At 50.9% G+C, this 16,873-nt stretch overlaps 1 protein-coding gene across 1 annotated transcript in view; it reads left to right on the top strand.

Annotated features, from left to right (window-relative positions):
• CACNA1S (calcium voltage-gated channel subunit alpha1 S) overlaps window positions 1–16,873 on the top strand; it is a 109,283-nt gene that overhangs the window by 73,871 nt on the left and 18,539 nt on the right. The window contains 7 exon segments of the mRNA XM_030561131.1: window positions 56–81; window positions 83–145; window positions 2,553–2,712; window positions 3,908–4,035; window positions 5,570–5,666; window positions 7,064–7,166; window positions 16,644–16,745. Coding sequence (XP_030416991.1) covers window positions 56–81; window positions 83–145; window positions 2,553–2,712; window positions 3,908–4,035; window positions 5,570–5,666; window positions 7,064–7,166; window positions 16,644–16,745 — 679 coding nt within the window.

Here is a 16,873-nt window from a genome sequence, read left to right as displayed (position 1 = left end):
TAGTGGCAGGGCGTTCCTCTGCAGGGCAGCTGGGACCTGAGGCAGTCATTCACAGATGTTTGGGAAAATCGCCCTGGTGGATGAACCCAATCAACCGGAACAACAACTTCCAGACCTTCCCGCAAGCCATCCTGCTGCTCTTCAGGTCTGTGTAGGCCCCGCCGCTTCCTCATCCTACCGCATCCCTTCCCATTCCATCCCCTGGGGGTGCCCAGTACAGCCAGCCTGGGGCCATTTGTAATGCAGAGCCACTGCTGGGGGAAGCCAGCCTGACATCCCTGAGGAGCGAAGACCCCAGGCTAGCACCTCACTCCCACAGCTCATTAAAGGGCCCCTCATATGTGCCATGAGGTTGCACTGGATCACAATGCACCAGTCCATGGTGGTGCAACACAAGGGCCTGGGTCTCCCTACACAGAAGCAACAATGAGGTGTAACCATCATGGCACTGTCATCCTGGCCATCCCCAGGAGCTGGACCCAGCACCTCCAAAGCTGAACATGAAGCTTGTGCTGCAGGGCTATGATCCAGAGCCTCAAAGATATTTAGGCATTCCACGTGGCCCCTGAAATCGGTGGCATCAAAATATCTTTGAGGATCTGGGCGTAAGTCCCACAGCTGGCACAGGCTCGTCCTAGCTGCTGGGGACCTGGCACAGAGGGGGAAGTATGGCTCATTGACCAGCCAGTTACGGTTGCAACAGGTTGCAGGGAAAATACACTGTGCGGTCTGTGATGATGTGGTTCTGGCGGGACCCAACTGAGAGTGCCAATTCAGGACCAATTGCTCAAACAGGGCAGTCACAGCCCCAGGCTGGGGTTTTTCCACCTCTAAGGCAAACCAAACCAGCCAGACAAAAATGACTTTGGTTTCACCCCACTGACTTACCACAAGTCACACAAGCAATTTCCTTAGACACTCCAGTCTCCCAGTATCACCACCAGTGCCACCCGTCCTGGGGATGAATGGTTATGAAAACCAACATACCAGTAAAAGAAAAGGTTCTCTTGATCCCAAAGGACCAAGCCCCAGACCCAGGTCATTATACACATCCGATCTTACCCACAAATCACGCTGTTGCCAATCCTTTAGAATCTAAAATCTAAAGGTTTATTCATAAAGGAAAAAAGATAGAGATGGGAGCTAGAATTGGTTAAATGGAATCAATTGCATACAGTAATGGCAAAGTTCTTAGTTCAGGCTTGTAGCAGTGATGGAATAAACTGCAAGTTCAAATCAAGTCTCTGGAGAACATCCCCCGCTGGGATGGGTCATCAGTCCCTTGTGTAGAGCTTCAGCTTGTAGCAAAGTCTCTCCAGAGGTAGGAAGCAGGATTGAAGACAAGATGGAGATGAGGCATCAGCCTTATATAGGCACTTCCAGGTGTAAGAACACTTCTTTGTTCTTACTGTGGAAAATTACAGCAAAATGGAGTCTGCAGTCACATGGGCCAGTTTCTGCACACTCTGCTGAGTCACAAGGCGTATCTGCCTCCTCTTAATGGGTCAATTGTGTAGCTGATGGTCCTTAATGGGCCATCAAGCAGGCTAAGCAGAGCTAACACCCACTTGTCTGGGATCTTTCCCAGTAGCACAGCATAAGTTTGAAATACAGACAGTATACAGCCAATACTTATAACTTCAACTACAAAATGATAGAGACATACAGACAGCATAATCATAACCAATAACCCATAACCTGGTCTTAGACACCTTATATGACCCCCTTTACATAAGATCTGGTGCCACTACAGGACCTTGGTTGCAACCCATGTTCTATATGGTCCCAGTTTACATCAATAACTTCACAGGGTCAGGTTGTGGCCTGCATGTGCCTTCGGGGCCACACTGGGCTCCCCAGAACTCACCCAAAGAAGACGCAAGAGCCCTGATGGAGTTGCCCACAGAGCCCCAGCCCATCAGTGGTGCCTGATGCACAGGTCAGAGGTCAGCTGGGCTTGGTGCTGAATGCAACGCCAAGCTGGAGCAGAATGGGTCGGAAAGTTTTAGTTTTTCACCACCCAAAGATGCTGTTGGGCTGAAATTGCAGAGTTTTGTGGGAACATGTTGAGTTCAACACCAGTCCTGATGGCAATGTTTCCAAATGATTCGAATCAAAACTTGAAAAATGTGTAATTCCTCATCAGCTTAGGTTATGTTTGTTTCCACATTGTGGAAATGAAGTGGTGCGATAACATTCGATGTTTCAGAATTGAAATACTTTTGACTGGAGCCCTGACTGCCACTCCTCTGTTCTAAATGCTAGATGTCACTCTTCTCCCAGATCCAGGGATTGAACCCAGGAGTCCTGACTCAGTCCCGTTTTACCTGCTGCATCGTACTACCCTCCCCGAGTGGGGGGCTAGGGCCCAGGAGTCCAGACGCCTCGTCCCTTGCCCACCCACAGCTGGGACTAGCGCCCAATAATATTGATTCTCAGCCCCTGCTCTAACCACTAGCTCCTGCTCCCTTCCAGCTAATCTCATCCCATACTTCCTGGGCAGGGCAGCCCTTCCTTGCAGAGCCTAGCTGGCATTCTCCCTTTCTCCATAGGTGTGCGACAGGCGAGGCCTGGCAGGAGATCTTGCTGGCCTGCAGCTACGGGAAAAAGTGTGACCCTGAGTCTGATTACGCCCCAGGGGAGGAGTACGCCTGTGGCACGGGCTTCGCCTACTTCTACTTCATCAGCTTCTACATGCTCTGCGCCTTCCTGGTACAGCCCCTGATTCTGGATCCCCTGGTGTTTTGCTCCTGGTCCCTTCATTGTCCTTAACAGGAGAAGGGTGAAAGTGGAGGCCATAGGATTGTGCCGGCCAGGGACCAACCAGAGAGCGAATGCCAAGGCTTTCTCCCATGAGCTCTCCAGCGGCACCCCAGAGCAGCCCCAGAGCAGTCCAGACAGGATCCAAAGGGTTCAGGGTGTTCTGCAATGTGCAGCTGCCACCCCCATTCCTGCAAGGCTGAGGGTACAGCACGCTCCATTTACCAGTGGCAGAAGGAAAACTGGGAAGAAAAACACCAGTGCTGCTCCAGAACTCAGTCACCAGGAGTCACTGTCCTCCACCCTCCAGAGCCCACCCCCTGGCAAGCCACTGGGCCACCCACAGTCATGTGGAAGGGGTTGAAATGAATGGGCTGCCATTTAGATTGAGGACAAATGTCAGCATCTGTCTTGCGGGGGTGAGGGGAGGATTCGCCTGTGGTTGTCACTTAGGTTTTACTGGCTGGGTATGAAATATTTCCAGGGAGCTAAGGTCTGTTTCCTGCCTGACGATAGCTGCAGACTCTGCTGGCTTCAGGAAACTCTCTCTGCCTGGCCCCCACTCAGCCCCTGCATGAGGGGATCCATCCACTGACCCTTTTCACCCTCTTTTTTCAGCCTGGGATCCTGTGGGGCACATGGCTCCTGGGTTGGGTCTTGCTCTGGCGAGTGCGAGGCACATAAAAAGTGTGTGTTCTCCATGCAGTAGTTCTACTAAAAAGGTTGTGAAACGCTCTCTGGCTTGGATTGGCTGCCCATTGTGTATTGATGTAAGGACCGAATTCTCCCTAATCCACACAACAGGCCTGGTCCCTGCACGATGGGTCTCCCAGGGAGAAGACAGAGAATGTCTGAGCCAGGATATCAGGGCTGAGATCTAGGAGGCAGATTGGAGAGAAGAATTTTGTCCAAAGTGTGTCATTTGTCAGAGGAGACCAACCAGTAGCAGTTTAGAGCACAGGGAAGATAGCGCACGGTGCCCTGCTGTCATTTTATATAAGTCCTTCACAATTGGAGACCCCACATCCTGCCCTCTCTGATGCATTGTGGGACCGATGCTCAGCTGACTTCAACGGGAGCTGCTTTGCGTCAGCTCAGGATCTGGCACCATATTTGGTCTCCTTCATGTATGCTCCTCTCTTGCCAGATTATCAACCTCTTTGTCGCCGTCATCATGGACAACTTTGACTACCTCACGCGAGACTGGTCTATCCTGGGTCCGCACCACCTGGACGAATTCAAAAGAATCTGGGCAGAATACGACCCGGAAGCCAAGTGAGTGAGCACTGGTCTGTGGCTGGCCTGGGTCTGAGTGGCAGCCAGGGAGGCCAGTGGATTATTTCCTTAAAAGGCTGAGAGAAGTTAGCACAGCTGGAAGGTACTGGATTGACAGCCTGTGGGACTGAAGTCCCCTGTTTATCCACAGCTCAGCCATAGCACGGGTAGTGTCAATACCAAGAACTGTAGCAGATTCTCCAGCGCTGGTAATTTTTAAATCAAGTCAGTACATTTTTCAAAATGTGCACTAGTTCAAAAGGAATTATTTGGGGCAAGTTCTCTGGCTGGTATTATACAGGAGCATTGACCGGTTCTGTTCTCCGCCACCCAGAACGCACAGATTCACAGACAGGGCCTTGAGCTTGAAGAAGAATGTCGTTTCTTCACTGCTTCAGTGAGTGATCAGGCCACCGAAACAGGGCCCAAGAGGCGCACCCCCAGGTTCAGGTGCTCACCTTGAATACATTGTTACAAAGTTACATTATTATATAATGTATAAACACTTTCCTTCCTAGCCGAGATTAGTTGGCTAAGTCAGTTTTTACCTGATCAGGTTGTTGACCAAGATGTTCAGCTGATTGGGCTGCTGACCCAATTGTTAAGCTGATCAGGTTGCTGGCTCATCTTTTCACCCAGCTGTTCTCCCTCCCTGCCAGACAATGTCCCAACACCAAAAATATACATGCTACATGTTACATATCCTACAAGGAGGTCAGACTGGAGGAGCACAGTGGGATCTTTTGGCTTATGGCTCTAAAGCCCTGCTGAGATGATCATCCGAGGTCCTTGTTATAACAGTGGCTTTCTGAGACCTGTTAAGAACTGGCCTGAGACACACCAACTCATTTAACACAGGCCCCCAAACTGTCCCCAGCTGGATTCTAGACTTGGGAGCTTTCCTGTCCCCTGAAGCATCCAGTCCCCAGTGACATAATATATCAGCACTGTAGGGTCATTCTACAATGCCCTGCGATATGAAATCCCATCGGTTCCAAAATTATCTGTCTACTGACCTACTTCTCTGCCCCACCATCTCTGCAGTGCCTGGGGGCCTTGCCTACATTAATGAGTTTACTCTCGCACCAGTCTGTGCAGCACAGAAGTGTCCATGTTGGAGATGGAGAAACTGAAATACAGGCAGACTTAAGGCCCAGATTTTTCAAGGTTTTTGGCACTGCTGCACTGAGGTTTGCAATGCCTAATTGATTTAGGAGCCTAAGGTTCATTTTCAAAAGAGAGTTAGGCCCTGAAGCCAAAAATCCCATTGCCAGCACCTATATCCCTTTGGAAATGAGCCTTTGGCTCCTGAATCAGTTCGGTATTGCATCACTCAGCGGAGCAACGTCTGATACTGTTAAAATCTGGGCATAAGTGACTTCGCCAAGGTCACACAGGCAGTCACTGGCTGAGCCACAGATCAGACTCTGAGCTCCTGCACCCCAAGCTAATTAACCCCCCACCCCCAGCCAGGGTTTGCAATTCTACCACTGGAGCAGATGGGTAAAGCACAGCTGTCTCTTGACTCCTGCAGGGGAAGAATCAAACATCTGGATGTGGTGACCCTGCTGAGACGCATCCAGCCTCCCCTGGGCTTTGGGAAGTTCTGTCCGCACCGCGTGGCTTGCAAGGTAACAACTCCTTTGCAAAGGGAAAGGTTCCATGATTGACATGCTGGATGGCTCTACCCTAGTCCCGTCCCCCTCACTCTAGCACACCCTGCAGCCTCTGGGTTCCTCAGCTCCCACCGAAAGGAGCTGGGGAGAAACCCAGGGTTGGTTTTGAGTATCCTCATGATCTGATATCAAGTGTTTAATGGAGAAGGAGGCTTCTGAGGGGAGCAAGACAATTTAAACGGGCGGAGGCTGACATACTTCACGTTTCCTGAATTATCATCCCCCATGGTACAGTCAGTCCAATACAAGGCAGAGGACCCCACCTCTGAGAACATCCCAAAGCTCTTGGTCAGACACAAACCTCAGCTAGAGATGGGTCCAAGCTGCACGGCTCAGCTCTAGTGTCTCTGTGTTCAGGTCTGGGATTGGGAGTCAGGCCCTTCTTCAGCTTCGGTGGGTCCCATTGTGGCTGCGTGAAAGCTCTTATGGCAGGAGTCCGAACTCCTCAGCGGGGAACGTGTCCCGTCGCCCACAGGGGGCAGCTCTCCAAAAGCCGGAGGCTGCAGAGGGAGCAGGGAGAGTGGGCGGCACTTCTTCCTGCACCTGCTCATTCTCCACAGAGCATGGGAGACATTTGTGACTCACGCCATCAAAGCGTTAACAAAGCCACCCAATTCCTGGGTCGGAGCTCAAGGCAGCTGTGCCATTTTAAACCAGCTGTGGATTCTGGAGCACTGGGTGAAATGGCATGTTATCAAGAGGCCATGCGGTCTTATCCCAGAATCCTTTGGGTTGGACGGGCTGTCTAGTGGATCCTCTAGTGCACCCAGCTGCCTTTGTGGTTGGATGGATTTCACTGATCCCATCCATCCCTGATAGAAGGATGTCTTGGTCCTGCTTTGAGCAGGGGGGTTGGACTAGATGACCTCCTGAGGTCCCTTCCAACCCTGATATTCTATGATTCTATGATTCTCTGTCTTCCCAATTCCCTCACCTTCGACATCTTCACTGGTGAGGCCACACCCGCCATATGCAGCCTTCCGAATAACCCAACCCATCCAAGAGTTATAACCTTTAACCTGACCATTCCCATGCAGCCTATGCCTCCGTGATCTGTCTTTGCTGACTGGTGAGCTGTGCTCTGGAGAGCATCCTTTGCACAAGTGCCGTGCAATACAGATGGCTCTCCATTGGCATGAATATAAAGGGGACTCTCTCTAAGGGGGCTGCTGGACACAGATGGACCGGGAGGGTCTCTCTGGTTCCCTAGCTCTCAGACTGTGCTGCATTGTCGTGGCACAGCATCTCCCTTAGGCCTGACCTGAGCGGTCCTGCAGGGGTCTGCTACCGGCCCTGGGCATGGGAAGTGTGCTCCAGGCTGGGGGTAAACGCAGTTGTTGTTTGTTGTGCAGCGCCTGGTGTGCATGAACATGCCTCTGAACAGCGATGGCACCGTCACCTTCAATGCCACTCTCTTCGCTCTGGTGCGGACAGCCCTCAAGATCAAGATGGAAGGTGAGGGACAGGCTCTGTCTGCTTTGGTGCCCTGCTGTGCCAGCATAGCGTTGGCTGGTGCATCTATAGAGACTGCCTCCAGAATGCTTACCTAGCCCCACCCATGCAGGGGTCCCTCCCCAGCACCAGCGTGAGATGTGAGTAATATCAGCTACCCTGGTGCATTTCATCTGGGCACCGAGGGCCAGATCCTTTGCTGCTGCAAATCAGCATGACTTGACTTCAAAGGATGTACGCCTGTTTACACCTGTTGGGAACTTGTCCCCTTATAATTTAGCCTCACAACACCCATGTGAGGTAGGTGAGGGTTGTGTAGGGATCCTTTCACTCATTCACAGAATGTTGCCTTCGTCTTTGAGGAGTGTCCCTAGTGGTGCTCCACCCTGAGCACCTTCGATTGGAGATGTTCGCTAGGAGTGCCCGTTCGGCCCGTGCATGCACTCCAGATATCCCTGGGTCCCGTACTGAGGGTATATAGAGCTGCCTGGGCAAATTGCCCTCAGTTCCTTCTCAACCACCCGCTGGCCTGAGACAGAGCATCTCACTTGCCCGCTTCCGCTTTGCTCTAGCTTAGCCTCGAGTTCCTAGTTCAAGGTTTAGTTTAGTTTACTTGCCTCTCTCCTTTATTTTATAATTGTCCCTTTTCGGTTAATTTGGGGAGGGTCTGCTTAATAGCCCCTTTTTTCCTCCCCCCCTTCCTGTGGGGTTTGCCTTGGGGATTGTCATCAACCTGGTGTGCAGGGGATGCAAGCGCTGCCTTTCCCACTGGGAATCGATCCCGGTCAGCGATGGACATTCCCAGTGTACCCACTGTCTGGGACATGTCTACAATTCCAGCCAACTCCAAAATCTGCTGATCTTTTAAAAGCAGAACTAAAAACTCCTGGGGATTCAGCTTCGGATTGTCGGAGAAAAACTCAGTTCTTGCTTTTTGTTTGGGTGCAGCAGAGTCAGATACTTTATTCTGTTTAGCAGCTACAACAGAGAGAGAGTGCACTAGGACATAGGGTCTCTCCTTCCTAGACAAGTCTCTCAACAGGTAAACAATTTCAGCAAGCATTTATACTTCTGTTACAGACAATAATAAGCAACAGCTGCATTTTGTTTATACATAGGTCATCCTGATATCTTGTTTTTCTCACTTAAGAGACTCCAGTCTACATTTCGTATTATCTACACAAGGTTGCAAACAACTTCTCACATAGTTCTTTTCCACTCGCCTCACACAATCCTCGCTTCTACAAATCTCACATTATTAGGGTTACAGCCAGCCTAACTCTGACTAACAGAGACTGTCATGCATTAAGATCCCCTACAAATCCCTGTCAGTTATTTCTCTACTTCCACACTCTCCCCTTTTGTACTTTTAGTACAACAAATATTTTTAAACCTTTATTTGCATTAAGCCACGGATTTTAGATTTTACATTAGATGTTTTAACCTTAGGGATTTTGATTGGCTGTAATGACAATGCATGATTAGCATGGACATGAAAGGTATTACTTTACAACAACAACAATATAATTTTAAACTAAATAATAGCAATACAAGCAATAACATTTTTATAGCAATAATATGATGGGGTTGTTGTACAGTTGTCATTATAAAGCACAATACATTATACTTTGTACATAAAATAGACATTTTATAAGCTGTTTGAAAGGCATACTTTTTAACTTGATATATATTTTGAAACATGAATTTGCCCTTTTACTTGAGAGATTTTTTGAACCTTTGGTAACGATGAAAGCAAATTTTGAAACTGATTAGGTACTAAACTTGTTTAATTAAAGGGTATCGGGAAACTAAGGACTACTTGCAAAATTCTATCTGCAGGCCAGTCAACAATATGATTGCCTGCAGTGGTAATAAGATTAAAATGTGTATTTTGCAATGTGGTGGTTTTAACATACACCCAGCTATTATTAGCTTGAAAAAGTAAGTGTTCTGTTAGGGTAGTTTTGTGTTTTTTATTTTTTTAACAAACCTTGTCATGAACAGTGACAACTTCCCCGGCTTCAGTTTATGGATACACTTCCACAAGATCCTCATGATGGAGCTCGCCATCCAACCAGCCCAGGGTCCAGACCCGGAGATCCCCTGTACAGCCGCAGCCAAGTGAGCACAGTGCCCCTCAATTGCTGTACCCCGCTCGCCTAGGACTTTGCGGGTAGGAACATAGAGCGCACTGCTAAAATTCCCAAGCAGAGTTCCGGCTCTCCTCCTGGACGGCCCACTTCAAATGACCCTCAGTGACCATGAGATCGACTGTTTCAGAGACCTCATGTCCCAGGTGTCAGGAATGAGGGCCTGAAGCTGAGCCTGGGACTAGCTAGTATCCAGGCATAGCCAGCCCAGACTGGCTGCAGCAGGACTGCCTTACTGGCTGAAGGGAACCAGCCAGTGTGCTTGTAAGCCCAGCAGCAGCAGCAGGTCACTGGCTGCTCAATGCTTTGCCCACAGCTGCAGTCACCCTAAGCGTATCTTGCTCCAGCCTTGTTCTGCCCATTCCCAGCCCTGCCCCAGCCTGATTCCTGTTTAAACCCAGTTTACTCTGGCTCTGGACTCTGACTCCTCCTTCCTGACTCCGGTTCTGACCCTTGGCTCTGGACTAAAGTTCTGATCCTTGGTTCTGGTTCCCAGTCCCTCCTTGCTCTGGCTCCAACTAGTAGGCCGGTCCTGGAAGGGCATCGCTGAGGCTCCATCCTTCTCCAGTATCAGGAGCTCATTGAAGACCCCGAGCTCCTCAAAGATCCACAACACCAAGCATTCCTCAGTGCCAAAGTCGTCCTCCATATCATCCAAGCATGACTGCTACAGAAACAACCCTAAACGCTCTGCCTCTAAAAAGTCTGTAGGATAAACAGATTTTTCAGTACCATCTCTGGTGACCCTGACAGCAACGTCAGTAGCTCCGAGCTCAGCATCTTCAGTATCAGCGCTATTGACTAGACAGATACCACGAGAGCAATCAGCATCCTCGGTACTGACACTGGTCACGTCACAGCCCCATCCAGTCCAGGTTCACCCAGTACCACAGAAGTTTAGATTCTCCAAAGACCTGTTGAGCCAGAATGGGTACCACATGGCTATTGGTACTGAAATCTGCAGGGCCTCTGAGACCCTACTTTCCTCCGGTACCCCCGGGTTCTCCTGTACCACCTGTCCCAGGTGGAGAACCATCCTTGCCTCCAACGTCTGCTCCTCCTCTGGACTGTGCTGAGGACTCCACTTCAGATTCTCAGATATCTGTGCGGGGATCCCCTATGTAGCACCATAGCAGCATCTCTCCTGATACCTTTGTGATGGGCTGGACCCCTTGGGATGTCACCTGGTGTGCTGGGATTTAACTAAGTCAGACCATTCTGTCAGCCTGGGCCCCCCCTTTACCTGGTCTTGCTGGGCTCGGCTCCCCCGCCTTTTCCAGCCCAGCACACAGGCAGGGCCACACCCACCTGCACAGAGAGACAGAGATCCGCTCTGGGAAGGCTCAGCTTAAGGAGCTTGCCACAGCACCCAGATGTCCGCTTGCGCTTGGAGAATAAACCTGAAATTATATGAAATTCTTCTCTTCTCTCAATGTGGAGGAGGGTGTGCACATCTTCTCCCCCCTCCCACCAGTTAGAAATCACATTGACTGGGTTCTATTGTAAACCAGAAATAAATGTATTAACTAGAACAGGTGTATTTTAAGTAGTTAAGGAGGTAGCAGACAGAACAAAGCATATCTGCCCCAAGCGTTTTCTCCAAAGTCCTGGCAATAGTAGCTGTGCACAGGTGGGAAATAATCATCTTTCCTACCACAACAACTGGCTGTTTAAGGACCATTGTACGTCAAAGTCTTCTCTGTAATAGAGATGCCATCTGTAATGTCCACTTTGACTCCCGTTCAAGAGATAAACTTTACAGGAGCATCTCTGAATGCCCTAACATCCAGAGCTTACCTTCCTTCCGACAGATTTCTGACACTGATGAGTCTTACTACCAAGATTCAAATAACCCCCTGACAACAGCAAGAAATTGCCTCCAACTGTTGGGTCATATGGTAGCTTGTATTTTCATAACACAACATGCCAGGTTACATCTTGCTGCTTCCAGGATTGGCTCAGAATAGTCTATCACCCGAACAAACAAACAGTCTAGACAATCTGGTGTCTGGCCCTCATCACGTGCTAGACTCACTCAAGTGAGGGACCTGTCCAAAGTCCGTGCAGGAGTTCCTATCGCCCAGCTGCCTCCTACTATCACCGTAACTTTGGATGCCTCACTTGTAGGATGAGGAGTGTGACTAATGGGATACACTGTCCAAGGAAAATGGTTGTCTCAAGAGTCTTTCCTGCACATCAACCTCCTAGAATTAGGAGCAGTCAGGAATGCCTGTATCCACTTCCCTCCCTTAAGCAGGGGCCAAACCATGAAGGTCATGACAGACAATGTAACCTGCATGTTCCACGTAAATCTCAGGGAGGGGCGAGATCCCCTTATCTTTGTGCCGAAGCAATAAAGCTGTGAAACTGGTGTCAAGCCAGTCACATCCTCACACACTCTTACCTTCCAGGCATGCAGAGCACCATGGCCAATGATCTGAGCAGACATTTCTCCCACAGTTACGAGTGGGAACTGGACCCTCAGATCCTCAAACAGAGATTCCTGACCTGGGGGTTTGCAGAAGCAGATATCTTTGCAATTACTGCTAACAGAAAGTTGAAGAAATTCTGCTTGAGAGGAGGACTGGGCCATCAGTCGTTGGGAGACACCTTTCTCATTCCTTGGGCCTACTCTATACATCTCTGACACCGTTGATTCAGAGGGTGTTGAACAAGACCAAAGGAGACAAAATCAGAGTCGTTCTAGTTGCACCATCTGGGCTGAGGCAGGTCTGGTACCCTTCCATGACTCACTTCACTTCCTGTCAAGCATTGCAGCTTCCAGCCATGTCCTGTGTGCTGTCCCAGGACTCCAGTCAGACTCTCCATTCCAACCTGGCCATCTGCTGACTCCGAGCTTGGTTCCTCAGTGGTTCTTGGGGATAGAGGTTTCCCGTTTGACAGAGATCCAGCAGGTCCTATTAGGAACATCAGAAAGATCTCTACTAGAAATACCTTCAAAAATGGAACGTGTTCCTTCTTCCCTCTCACCTGTTTTGGTTATCTATTGGATTTAAAGTGTTCAGGTCTTTCTGTGAGTTCTGTCAGAGCTCTCTCATCAGCTACGACAGCCTTCCATTCCCCTGTGCAGGGATTCATTCAGGCTTTGCTCATCCCACGATGGCAAAATTAATCAAGGAATTGGTTAACCTTTTCCCACAGAGCCTGCTCCCATATGGGATTTGAACTGTCTCATGAAATCTCCCTTTGAGCTGCTCACTAAGTGCTCTCTGGTGGCATTCTTAGAGGCAGCATTGGGAAATTAGGAGCATTGGGGAATTAGCACTGGAGAATTAAGAGCATTGACGGCTGATTTCCCGCCCCCCTTCCCTGTTTTCTTCAAGGATAAGGTTTTGTTAGTATCCCAAGTTCATACCTAAGATATCTTCTGGTTCGCTCATTAACCAAGTTATCCACCTTCCTGTGTTTTCCCCAGAACCATGCCAGACTAGAGAGGAAGCTTCCTTCCACAGCTTGGATGTTAGAAGGGTATTAGCTTCTATTTGGACAGAACCAAGCCATTTAGACAGTCTCCCAGACTGTTTATTTCAGTTGTGGACAGATCCAAAGGATCCACAAGCTCCCCCCAGAGACTTTCAAAGTGGGTTTCCAGTTACATTCGTGCCTGTTACCAGGCTGCTAACGGTCAGCCCCCTTCGAGAAGAATAGCTCATTCTACATCCTGCCTCCATGGCACTCTTAAAAATACAGCCACTGCTGAAATTTGCAGTGACAACCGAGGCTTCAGTGCAGACTTTTCCCAAACACTGCGCTCTGGTACATGCCTCTAGGTCAGAGGCAGCTCCACAGTTCCCTCCTCCTTCAGGGGCTACTGCAGTGGAGCACCCATTGGGATACTCCTTATAGAAGAAGGAGCGGTTACTCACCTTGTGCAGTAGCTGGAGGGCTTCAAGATGTGTGTTGTTATGGGTGCTCCATTACCCACTCTCTTTCCCCTCTGCTTTGGAGTTCTGTTTCACGGGACGTCAAGGTCGAGAAGGAACTGTGGGCCGTTCACTTGAGCAGCCTTGTTTATCCTGGTACAGGGTAGGAGGATGCTGGGAGGGCATGCATGGGCCGAATGGGAACGGCTACCAAAAATCTCCAGTCAGAGGCACATGCGCACCTGAAGTGGAGCACCTATAGGGACACACCTCTCGAGGACCTCTAGTTACTGCACAAGGTGAGTATCCTCTCCTTCTCTGAGGGCAGATACAGCAGCCATCGGAGCACAGGGAGCGACATCACGCAGCAGGTAAAGACAGGAAGGTGAACCGCAATTCCATCTATTTCAAATGGCAGAGGGAAATTCAGGACGTGGGATTGAGATGGAAGTAGGGTTGCCAACTGTCTAATCCCACAAACCCAAACTCTTGTCCTGCCTTTTCCTGAGGCCCTGGTCCTTCTTCAAGGCGCCCCCTCCCCCCCGCTCACTCCATCCCCCCTTCCTCCGTTGCTCACTCTCCTCCACCCTCACTCACTTTCACTGGGCTGGGGTAGGGGGTTGGGGTGTGGGAGGTGGTGCAGGCTTTGGGCTGGGGCCAGGGCTGGCTCTAGGTGTTTTGCCGCCCCAAGCAAAAAAAATTTGGCTGCCCCCTGTCCCAGCCTTGGGCTCCGCCCCCCGCACCCCACTGCTGCCCCAGCCCTGTGCTCTCCCCTCCCACCCACACCCCCTGCCGCCCCAGCTCTGGGCTCCCCCCTGACCATTGCCACCCACACACACCTCCTGCCGCCCCAGCGCTGGTCTCTCCCCCCACACACACCTACACCTTCCTTCTGCCGCAGCCTTGGGTCACTGGTAACGCACTCCCAGGGAAGGTAATTCACAGGAATTTTGGTTGTGCACAGAACACAGACAGGATTGATTCCCATACAGTTACAGAGCTGCAGTAAAGTGGAACAATTTTCAGCTTGTGTGATTGGAGAATATCTGGATGCATATTATAAGACTGTCCTCCATAAAGGCACCTCAACTTTTCCTCATTTATTATTCTTTTGTTCCACTCTTTCTTTCTATGGGGAATATCCCAATGCAATATCTGTGTCTTCCTTTTAAACAAACAAACAAAAAGGCAATGGCTGTTGAAAATAGCAATTCCAGTCTTAATAACCACTGGGAAGCATTTCTTGCTCAATTTTATCCTCCTTTTTCTACAGCAAGTTACAGTGGATCAGTGTATTTGATTTGGGAGAAATGAAGTAACAGCTGCCCAAACTGAGCTTGAGCACTCCTGAATTTTGAGGTGTTCAGATCTGGAAAGCAGGTGCTGAGGGGGAGGGGGCTGTGGCTCCACGGGGAGCACAGCAACATGTATGCAGCAGTGTGTCTGGCACTGCGTGGAGCCAGACACGCTGGTCTGAGTGGCACGGTAAGGGAGCTGGGGGGTTGAAGAAGGGATAGGGAGTTCCAGGGGGGCAGTCAAGGGACAAGGAGCAGCAGGGGTTGGATGGGACAGAGGTTCTGTGGGGTCAGTCAGGGGCAGGGTTAGGGGTTAGATGGGTCAGGGGCAGAATAGGGGGTTAGATGGGTCAGGGGTTCAGGAGGGCAGTGAGGGGACATACAGCAGTTGGATAGGCATGGGAGTCCCAGAGGTTTGTCAGGGGATGGGATCCTAGGGGGGAGTTTGGGGGGTCTCAGGAGGGGGCAGTTGGGAACAAAGAGAAGGGAGGCTTAGATAGGGGGTGGGGTCCCAAGGGGCAGTTAGGGGCAGGGGTCCCAGGAGGGGGTGATCTGGGGACAGGGAGCGGGGGCGGGGTTGAATGGGTTAGGGTTTCGGGGGGGGGGCAGTCGGAGTGGATGATGGCAGGGTGGGGCTACCCTCCCTCCCTGTGGAGTGTCCTGTTTTTTGAATGTTAAAATATGGTATCCCTACCACTCACAGCGCAGCTCTCCACTCACAGCAAGCTGCAGCATGAGGTTCCTCCCCTTCCTTTCCCGTTGGTACTGGCCAGGGAATGCTGGGAAATGTAGTTCTTTCCCTGCTCCAGGGTTGGCTCTATAGGCAGGGAGCTAACCAAGGAACTACAGCTCCCAGGGCCCCCTGTGGTTCTCAGCTCCAATGCTGGATCCCTGCTGCCCCTGCAAATGGGCTGCCCCAAGCACCTGCTTGCTTTGCTGGTGCCTAGAGCCACCCCTGGGGCTGAGGGGTTCAGAGTGTGGAAGGGGACTGCGGGCGGAGGTTGGGGTGCAGAAGGGGGTGCGGGCTCTGGAAGGGAGTTTGGGTGTGGGAGGGGGCTCAGGGCTGGGGCAGGGGGTTGGGGTGCGGCTCCAGCCAGGCGGCACTTATCTCGGGCCACTCCTGGAAGTACCTGGCATGTCCGGCTCCTAGACTGCTCTGCATGCTGCCCCTGCCTGCAGGCACCGTCCCCGCAGCTCCATTGGCTGCACTTCCCAGCCAATGGGAGCTGCAGAGTCGGCGTTCAGGGTGGGGGTTAGCGTGTAGAGACCCTCTTGGCCGCCTCTCTGCCTAGGAGCTAGAGAGACTTGCCAGCTGCTGTTGGGAGTGGTGCAGAGCCAGAGCAGATAGGGGGCTTGCCTTAGGCCCGCTGCACTGCCAGATTTTTAGCAGCCTAAAAGCTTCCGGATTGATGTCAGTAGCCTCTGGGAGATCAAGCCCGATTTCAGGAGACTCCCGGCCAATCCAGGAGGGTTGGCAACCCTAGATGGAAGCTGGGAAGGCCGTCAGGGTCAGCACTTGTAAAAAGGTGCCCTTGCATTTTTAATGGCCATAAATGGCCGAGGCAACAGTTTCATATCTCAAAAACCAATAGCCTAATCCACATGGTGACCCCTAACAGCCCTCTCTTAGGGCACTGACTACTTCCCATGTTACTAAAACTGTTTCCTTTAGCATCCAGGTGTGCCGGCAAAGTCTTCCATCCACAGCCAGGCAAAACTGTTCCCTGTTTAGCATGTTAAAGTCCAAGCTCACAGCCCAAGATAGCTGTCACAGCATGCTGAGTGAGCCCCCTCCCTAGGCTCACCTCTCCCATTTTTCTAGGATTGTCCCAATTTCAACAAGGCCAGGGTGTGTCATCCCATCCTGCTGCCTCCCACTCTTCAGGCACCATGCCAGGACAGAGTCACAAAGTCAGGATGACATGAGACAGTGTTTTTTTTCCTGAATGAACCTAACACAAGTGGTGGGAACACAGATGCAGCTGCAGGCGGAACCCCGAGTGCTCTAGAAAACACGGATGGGCCTTCGCGCAGGTGACCGCTGACAAGATGGAATTCACCCACTGCGTCTTGGCTTTCTCTTTAGCCGTTGGCTGTGTGCGGTGTTCCCTCGGGGCAGAACGAACGGATCGGTGGTTTGTTTCCCCACAGGTAACTTTGAGCAGGCCAATGAGGAGTTGAGGGCCATTATCAAGAAGATCTGGAAGAGAACTAGCATGAAACTCTTGGACCAGGTCATTCCACCAATTGGAGGTGCGTCTTCCCATGAGTGGTCTGTTTGCCATGCTCCCTGGTTTATTTCTCCCCGGCACCCTCTGCGCTCCCTCGCTGCCCCACACCGCTCAGATGGGGGCTGGGTATAGCCACTGGGCAGGGTTAAT

The sequence above is a fragment of the Gopherus evgoodei genome, chromosome 4, assembly GCF_007399415.2.
Source record: "Gopherus evgoodei ecotype Sinaloan lineage chromosome 4, rGopEvg1_v1.p, whole genome shotgun sequence".
Taxonomy (NCBI): Eukaryota; Metazoa; Chordata; order Testudines; family Testudinidae; genus Gopherus; species Gopherus evgoodei.
This window is presented reverse-complemented; position numbering and strand designations above follow the sequence as displayed.